The sequence below is a fragment of the Cynara cardunculus genome (assembly GCF_001531365.2).
Source record: "Cynara cardunculus var. scolymus isolate 2C chromosome LG 1, CcrdV1, whole genome shotgun sequence".
In the NCBI taxonomy this organism is placed as follows: Eukaryota; Viridiplantae; Streptophyta; class Magnoliopsida; order Asterales; family Asteraceae; genus Cynara; species Cynara cardunculus.
In genome coordinates this window covers 18915433-18925569 of record NC_037528.1, presented here as the reverse complement: position 1 = coordinate 18925569, position 10137 = coordinate 18915433, and the positions used below count along the sequence as shown (strand labels likewise).

General features: G+C 29.3%; 1 protein-coding gene across 1 annotated transcript; it reads left to right on the top strand.

Moving 5' to 3' along the window:
* The first annotated feature begins 8179 nt into the window (after positions 1–8179).
* Positions 8180–9324, top strand: LOC112521060 (dof zinc finger protein DOF5.7-like). Its single transcript, XM_025129736.1, has one exon. The coding sequence runs from the start codon at positions 8180–8182 to the stop codon at positions 9275–9277; it is 1098 nt and encodes a 365-aa protein (XP_024985504.1). The 3' UTR covers positions 9278–9324.
* Positions 9325–10137: the final 813 nt, after the last annotated feature.

Here is a 10137-nt window from a genome sequence, read left to right as displayed (position 1 = left end):
TTTGGGTTAAATGCATGAAATAGCAACATACTTTCATAAAATTTCTTATTATAGCATTCTACTTTTATTTTTCTTTATTACAGCAATGTACTTTCAAATTATTTTTTATTAAGGCATTGTACTTTAAAATATATAACCATAATAGCAATAAGTAACCTGTTACCTTTTAAACCGGTTAATCCTTTGACTTTTTGCTTGTGTGGCTTTAATAAGTTGATGTGGATGCCACATCATTTTGATGACTTAACTAAAATTAAAATAAAAACTTATTTGAAATTATTATTAGTGATTTTCATTTTTCATTGCTATTATCTAATAAAACATTTTTTTTTTACTTTTTCTTATTAAGTTGCATTCAAATTAAATATTCTTAGAGTAAAATATTTATTAAATAAATATGAAACATTATTTTCGAGATATAAATTTGTTTGTAAAAAAAGTAACTTTTCATATTTTATGTTGTTCAAATAAATACATATCTTTTAAAGTTCTCTTTAATATATTAACGAAATAAATTGTTATCTATAATTTTTTAATATTATTATATTAATAAATAATTTTAAAAAGTCTAATTAATTTAATATATTTATTCGTCAAGTAAAAAGCTTTTGAACAAATATAATATATATTCTTTAAAAGATAATATTTTTTGGTAAAAAAAGAACAATTTTTATTTCCTTTTTTTAAAAAAAACACATATTTTTTAAAAATGTTAACGAGATAAGTTGTGTTCTACTAGTTTTATTGATATTGGTAAATTAATGAATAATTTAGAAATTTTTTTAATTCAATTAATACATTTATTAAATAACATGTAAAATATCTAAATATTAAAATTAAAAATACAGTGTTTAATAAGAACTAGTAGATGATATAATAAAATAATTTTAAAAGTACAATGATGTAATAAGAAAGTCACATGTACTATTACTATAGTACATGTGGACAGCCTACGTGGACAATGAGGTGGCATGGAAACCTAGTATAATTGATAAATTTAAATCAAAAAGTTATCGAATGCTATAATGGGTAAATTTTTCAAAGTACAATGTCCTAATAAAAAATAGTTTGAAAGTGCATTGCTGTAATAAGAAAAACTGAAAGTACAATGCTATAATAAAGAAATTTATGAAAGTAGATTGTTATTTTGTGCATTTTGCCCTATAATTTTTTATAGAGATAATAATTAAATATTTTGTTAGAACTCAATGATTATCTTAATTATATTTTAGATTTTTTATATTTAAAATGAGATGTTTATCCTCTATTAATTATGTTTATCATCTGCAGTTAGTTATACGAATTCAAACATGGAGGTTTAATAAGTTGTATTTATGCATAACTTACTTGTAATCTTGAATTTTAAGTAATATGCATCAATATACAATAGTTCATACATAAAAAATGATTTTTAAGAGTTTTTATCAAATACTTCATAATATAGTATAGATAATGATTTATCATCTCTGTATACTCTGACCAAGTTGGAGGAATGAAGATTTAATTCCGATGTTCACCCACTAGTCCCCAATACGTGTCATACTATACACATATAAACTTCTCACATAACTATGGCTCAGTAGGTTGTACAACGGTTGTGATCCACCCGACACAACCCACTTTCTCCTTTTGACAACTTGCATTTGGCAAGACCCATTCTCACTTTTAAGGTAAAATCTAATAGCACGACAAAACCACTTATTTACAATAATGATGTATTGCATGGCAAAACCAAATCTTAGCTCTTACAGATTTGTAAATGTATGTATTTATGGGTTATTACATAATTGCAATAATTATACAGATTTATCGAATTGTTTAACCATCGATAACTTTTGCAAATGTTTAAAGAAAAAAAATACGAAATATATGTGAGACAATTATTTTAATATACTTCTTGTTCTTTTTGATAGAAATGAAACATTTGATTTCGTGTATAATCTAATAAACATGTTTGATATTGATAAGGAGTCGGAACAAATACTAACAAAGACGAAATGAGGAATTACACTCTTGGTCCATGTGGTTAATTTGTTCATACTTTGGAATTTGTCACTAAAACGAACCATCTTTACTAAAGGTCATTAACTTTTCATTTTCCTTGCATACGTGGTCCCTTAGGTTAACACTGTTGATGGCGTTTCGTAAAATATAAGCATGCGCTTCTCACATGAGGGCAAATATGTCTTTTACCTAAACTTCTTAGTATCTTTTCAGAAATTAATGAGAAAATAACTTATAGTAAATTGAAATGTTGGTCCATATGGTTTGTCGAAAATAACACCTTTCATCTCCGTAGTTTTGAAATTATAATGATCATTTGGTTCTTTCCTTTAACGGAGGTTAAAAGATTTTGTTAAATGCGTAATATTTTCGTTTTTTTATTGATTTATTTTTGTTTAACTAATTAAAATTGGTTTTATCATTGGGTCCCTGTGGTTTCTGATTGGGTAAATGACTAAAATTGATAAAAAGACGAAAATACTTTCATTTAACGGAATTTTTTTAACTGTCTTTAGAGGGAGGGACCAAATTCGAATGTTTTTACAAACCATGAAGATCATCTTGTAATTTCAAAAATGTAGGAACGAGAAGTGTTATTGTTAGCAAACCACAAAGACCAGATTCTGTAGTTTACTCAATAATTTAATGTATACAAAATAAATTAACGCACATACAAAACACACACACACACACATATATAAAAGAGGTTTACTTTGCAAACTACGTTATTTGTACAAACCGTATAAACATCATTCAACCAATCATAATTTTTCATTTTGTTCATTTTTTTTGTAATTATGAGAGGTTGATTGATTGTGGAGGGTGTTAATCATGGATATTATCATCTTCATTATATTAATTTTAGAGAAATACATGAAACAGTTTCGTTAAAATTTCATATTTCATAACCATATATGAAACAACATCATCAAAAAAAGTATTATATGAAACAATTTCATAAGATTGGATAATTTTATGAAAAAATTTCATAAGATTAAACAATGTAATCGACGGATGAGTGTGGTTTACATTTGATCGCTCCTCTATATATATATATATATATATATATATATACAAACACACACACACATATATACAAACACTCAGACACACACATGCACATATATATATATATGTATGTATGTATGTATGTATGTATGTATGTATGCACCATATTCCCCTCATGGGTGCTATGTTAATAGGATTTTGTAATTTGCTTCATGATTATGTTATGCCAGTAAACTCCAAAATCGTAACTCACTCCAATAGTTTTTGATAAAAGTGTGCACAAACTTCGGGTTTCTTCGTCTATTTTAACAAAATTTGTGATGAATTTTTGTGTTTAAGAGTATGACATTTAAGAGATTCTGAGTGGCACCTAGACGAGCTTTGTATATTCACAAGCGAACGACAAAGGCCAAAGAGTGAGAGAAAAATAGTAAAAAAATTAATTAAAAATGGAAAGTGGTTAAAAAAACGGATTTGCACTCATGTGAGCGGCACATGTCTCTATTTAATGTAGCTTCATTAACAATGTTAACTCAAGAGACCATGAATGCAAGGAAAATGAAAAGTTAGAGACCTTCGTTGTAAATAGTCCGTTTGAGTGACCAAATCCTAATTCTACAATTCAATGTAGTTCACTCAAATTGCCCTCGAGCAGGGTCCGGCCAGTCCTAAATTGGACCCTTCAAAACCGGGCCAACAGAAAAATCCTAAGAACTGATCGTAGGCTTGGTAGCGATTCCGGTCCTTGTCCCCTTATTGTTTTTTTAAAAATCTTTTTTACACAAAAATGTTACACATGTTTTTTTAATTATAGCTTTTGAAATTTAGCAAAAAAAAAAAAACATTTTGAATAATACATTTATTTGAAAAACTTGTAATTTTAATTTTAATTTTTTGAAAAACTTGTATTACCATTTATAAAATCTTAAAAAAATGAAAACTGCAATCATTCTGTATATAAGAGACCGACCCAATTTGATCATCTCTATCTGCTACTTGAATTAAGGTTTTAGAATTTAAGATTCGTTATCCTTTTACTTCTTCCCTAATTGAAGGGTATAATATATGTAATTATTTCTTGATTTATCGACCTTATCTATGTAAGAGGCCGTTTACCAAACATTTATTCGGTAAGCGCTTATCGGTAAATTCAACACTATCATTTACTTACCGGATAAGATTTTAGTCCACCAAAATGGTATCGTATGCAACAATTTACCCGGTAAACGCTTACCGTGGTAAGAGTTGTCGTCTTCACTTACCGGGTAAGACTCTTGGTCCTTGTCTCGCTCTTACCAGGTAAGATTCTTGATCCTTACCATATTCATCTGGTAAAGTAAAATGATTTGGTGTTCGCTTACCCAAATACGCATTTGATAAACGACCCCTAAATATAGATGTTACTAGAGCTTAATTCCAAAGATTGTGAAGTGGAATTGGACACAAAAAAGTTAAAAGAAAGGAGAAAGAGGTGGATGATAGTTAATATAGGGGCATAGTGGAGTGGATAGCCACATGCAATAAAGGAAATAAAACGAGCTCACCTTCCTTTCTTAAATGGTTTGTATCGTTAAGAAAAGACCATTTCTTTAATATTGGGCTTCTTTTTAGGTTTGGTTAATGTCGTATATTTCAATTAGATTTATATCTCATTTTTCATTTTTTCACATTTATTAATTTTTAATTGTAACAATATATATAAACTAATCAAAATAAAAATGTATTCTTCATTTTTAAATTCTATCCAAACTGCAATAACAACATATTCACACGGGTCGTCATGGTACACCCCTTCGAACCAATAGGTATAACATGTTTGTGTATAAAAGTACCTACATATTTTGGGTACTTTAATTCAGTACATGCACCCACAAACACTAGCTATACTCAGTACAAAAGAATTCTCTATAATTTATTACAAACTTATTCAAATAAATATCAGTTAAAATATAAACATATCAGTATGTTATCGGAATGGACTTATATATTATTATTATTATTTTATCAATGAATTAAAAGGCAATGACAATTTATGAAATATAATTAATTTGGTTTTTTTGATGGTACCATACATTAAAAAAAAGTTGAAGACTTTAAAAAAAATGTAAAAAGACAAAAATAGTAATATTATAATATGTATATTATACTAAAAATGGAAAGTTGACATCAATATGTCGATTGTAGAGCAGAAAGGATTGAAGAAGATGGTATAGTAAATTAGTAATAATAAATAAAAATAAAAATTGAAATTGGGAAAAAGAGAAGTGAAATGGGATTCAAAAGGGACATGACATTGGAAGCAAGGGACAAAGCTGTTTTGCCTGCCATCCCTCTGCTATGCTTCTACTGCTATTCACATCACTTGTACTTTACCTTCCTCCCCCAATCTCACTATTCTTCATTTCTTTTACATTTTAACATTGACTCATAATTTAGTCATCTAATAAGGGGTTGTTTGACAATTGCTTAATGGTTTGGTACAGAATGATTAAATGGTCATAATGATTAAGAAGCTCTCATGATATTTATTACGAGTTCAAATAACTGAGTTATGAAAATATTTATGTACAATATTGGTTGATCAAAAACATATTTCAGTGTTTGGTCGTTTAACTAAGACATTGACGCACTAATTTATAAAGTACAACAACCATATCGTACCATTATACGCATATGTCCAACGTAAAAGGCAATGGCGGATCCAGGATTTTTGTTCAGTGGGGTCACCTTTAAGGTAGACTAAAAACCCGCAAAATCGTCCGATGTGTTTTTAACCTAATTACAACGTTTTTGAGGAAATTTTAAAGTTTTTTGGTTGATTTCGAAGAATTTTTTTAGTGTTTTTGTCGATTCCGAAAAACTTTTTTGGTTTTTTTGATTGATTTGAATAGATTTTTTTTTGTTAGAGTAACAGTTTCGATTAGGGTTGGGGGACCCATGGAAAAATGTAATGGAAGAAAGTGAAAGGTAAATCATGTAAAACCTAAATTTTAACCTATGAATTTTTGTTTTTCGAGTTTTTGACTGGAGTCCCTTCCCCCCTCCTTTAAAGCACTGCATCCGCCCTGGTAAAAGGTACGTGAATAATGATGTATATAAGTATCTTTGGTAAATTGGCTTATTTTCAATTTTTTACTTTTAGTTAATGTTTTCAAAGAAACAATTATAAAAATATTTCATTACAAAAGTATCTATGTAAAAAGTATAAAGAAAACAAATATTAGATTCAGCATTTTATTAGAGACCGAATAATATTCTTGATCATCAAAATGGATTGTTGATAAATGTTTCTCATCCTTCACTCACCAGTATAATTCTTGGGCTTTTCTTTGTTTCTTACCAGATAAGATTATCGGTCTTTGTCAGACTCACTGACCATTAAGATAAGCGAAACACCTGATAATTATTTAATTTGAAATCACACAAACATAAGATTTTGAAATCACATAAGGGTGGTTGATATTTCATGAAATTTTGTAGGATTTGATGATTTGTAATAATAATATTTTAAAATACGTTACAAATATTTAATTAATAAAAATATAATTTAATTAATTATAAATAATGGAATTCAGTCTTATTTCAAATCTTATGAATATGTTATATATAGAACAAGTGTGCGTCATCCATGCATGAATCATCATTTGCATGCATCCAATCCCTCCATCTCCATTGCATTCCTGTCACCTTTTCCATTTCTCCTTTTCTTTCCCCTCCATTTACTAAATATTCATGGCACTTTTATATTATTATTATTTTTATTATTATTAACCTGGATATCCAATCCGCTATGTGAGCAGACTAATCCCAGGACAATCACCTGCTTTATAGATAGCCCTTTTACATTATTTTTTGAACAAAGAACTTTGAATCGGACCCATGAGCATTAGATTAAGCTACTTTTCGTCGCTCTCTTTTACCTTCTTTAATTATAAATTACGTTAACATTAATATCTGTTTTTTATTTTTATTTTTAATACATGAATAACTTGATTATGACATAACAATCGATAAAATAAAAAATATTCCTTTTTATATATGAAATATAAAAAGGGAATGCTTTTAATATTAATTGAAACATTGCCTTTTCATTTATTAAATATAATTGATAATTTATTTGGTAATTACGACATAAGTTTAAATTGGTATATATAGTGTTTAAGTTATTTTTTTAATATGCTATTTTTTGGTTGTGGGCTTATCTATACTATATTATAAAGCATTTGATAAAAACTCTTAAAAACCATTTTTTATGCATAAAGTACTGTTTATTAATGTATATTACTTAAAACTCAAGATTGCAAGTAGATTATGCGTAAGTACAACTTATTAAAACTCAATGTCTGAATTCGTGTAACTAACTGCAGATATACATGATCAAATACAAGATAAACATCTTATTTTAAATATAAAAAATCTAAAATATAATTAAGATAATCATTGATATCTAACAGAATACTTAATTATTATATTTATAAAATGTTATATTATTAATTCAAAAATAAATTATTTCGTTATTAAACTTAAATTAAATTATAATAAAAAAATAAATTAAATAAATTACATAAAAAATGAAAACTTTTAAATAATTGATTTGATATTTTTTTTTTCAAATTTTTATAATATCTTCAAATTTATATTTTATTTAAAAATAAAATAATTATTACTTTGTTAAAAACACATAAAATTATATTATAACATAATAAAGGCAAATAATAAAATAAAATAAAATATTAAAATCAAAATATCTCTGGTGTTTTAATATTTTAAAAAACAATTAATTTTTATTATAATATGGATTTCAAAGTGTCCCAAAGTTTTTGTCCCTTATGCCTTCATTTCTCACCTTCCATGGATATATACTTTGGAGCCTCTCAGCTTTTAGATCTCTTTGTCTCTTTCCCATCCATGTGTGTGTTTACTACTCCTGTTTTCTCTTCAAATCTAACCCTTCAAGATAAGAGAATCAGAAGCCTCTCCGACAACTTGATGAAGTTCACAAGAACCCATCTTTCAAGATATTCATGCATGAATCCATTCAATTGATCATCGCTGCATCTTTCCCTTCTTTCAAAGCAAACTCAAACTACCCTACTTCTTTCTCTTTCGATCATAACTTGGTATTAGCTAGGGTTTGCTATCATATATGCACCATTGATCAATCTCTATGTTGGCATCAAAGCAGGCTAACAAAGATGAAGAAGGCCAGAACTCCGGTGGTGGTGGTGGTGGTGGCCGGAAAACATCTTCGTTGAGGCCACCAGAACAGACCCTCAGGTGCCCAAGATGTGATTCGCCCAACACAAAGTTCTGCTACTACAACAACTATAGCCTCACCCAGCCTAGACACTTCTGTAAAGCGTGTAGAAGATACTGGACTAAAGGTGGTGCTCTTCGTAACGTCCCCATAGGAGGCAGTTGCAGGAAGAACAAAAAAACGAAATCTTGTTCTTCCAGGTTTTTATTGGGTGAGTCTTCCTCCAGAGATTCATCTTCGGATATGGGAGGGATGAAATTCTACGGTCTCTCCTCCATGGATTTTCAGCTTGGTGGGTTGAACAGCTTCCCTCCAGCTAGGGTTACAACCACCAACCAATTCTCTTCTTCATATGGAGACACGTCAAGTATAGTGAATCTTGATCCATTAGGGTTTAATTTCCCAATTTCATCATCTCATTTTGTGATGAAACAAGGAGATCATCATCAACAACAACAACCACAGCTTAATCAAAGTGGTGGAGGGTTGGCAAGCTTTCATGAAATGGGTACAAGTAATCATCTTCATCACCATAATGATCTTGCTTCTTCCATAGAGTCATTGAGTTCTATAAACCAAGACTTGCATTGGAAGCTGCAGCAACAAAGACTTTCTATGTTGTTTGGTGGTGGAGGTGGGGGCAGCGGTGGTGGCGGAGAGATGGATCAGCAACAGCAGAAGAAACAAGCTGTTCTCGAACCACAGGTTCAGAGATTACAACCCATTTTGTTTCAGAATCTTGAGACTTCAAAACCAACACAATCCTCTATGGATGGTGATTCAAGAAAAGACACCAGCACCAGTGGTGGTGGTGGTGGTGGTTTGGCAACTGAGTGGTTCTTTGACAGCAGTTATCCACCTGCGAATCTGAATCAAAATCCGAATCCGAATCTGAATCGGGCGACTCCAACGAACAGCAGCACAGGGAATGACCAAAATGGAAGCATAAACAACTGGAACGGTATTCAAACTTGGAATCACTTGAATCAGTACAGTTCAATTCCATAGTTTCAAATGGCTAATGATTTACCAGACAAAGAGAATATTATGAAGCTACTTAATTTTTTTTTTCCTCAACTTTTTATTGTATTTTCTTGTCTTCTTTTATGTTGGTTTTTGACCAAGCAAGACGAGGATCAATAAGTTCTTTGTGATTGAACTTATGGTATCGTAATTGTTTCAATGTATCATTTTAATTGACTATAAATATTCGCTTAGGTATCGATTTGGTTTCAAACTAAATTAATGTAGCAATTAGTGCCTGATTGGTTTAAGTTTGGCTCCAAAGGTCAAAAGTATCAGAAGATTTCAGGTACAAATCCAAGGAGGAATAAAAATTTCTTTGTGGCGACGGAGGTTCAAATGCAGTGAATTCAGGCTATCTGCAAAGCAGGTGGTCATCCTAGGATTAGTCGGCTCGCATAGCGGGTTGGATATCCAGGTTAATAAAAAAAATGTTTTGATGAATAATAAATAAAAATATGACCATTAATTAATTGATTAAATATGTATAAGTATAAGGAAAAAAAAAACATATATGAATCAAAATCGGTTTTAGATATCAACAATTTTTGATGAACATCAAGTCGCAATCATTTATTGAATACTTCGCTAAAAAGATCAATGACTCATTTATCTTGTGACATACAAAAAAAAGTTCATTTTGTACTCTGGAATTCCTTCAATAAATATATATATATATATATATATATATATATATATATAGGGGCCTAATCAAATGAGAACTAATTAGTTTGTGGTAACTGTGAGAACCAATATTAACCACAAATCAATAGATAAATTAGGAAATTTATAATTTTGGCATTTTTGAATTAAAATTTTAATGCAAGGATATTTTTGGTATTTTA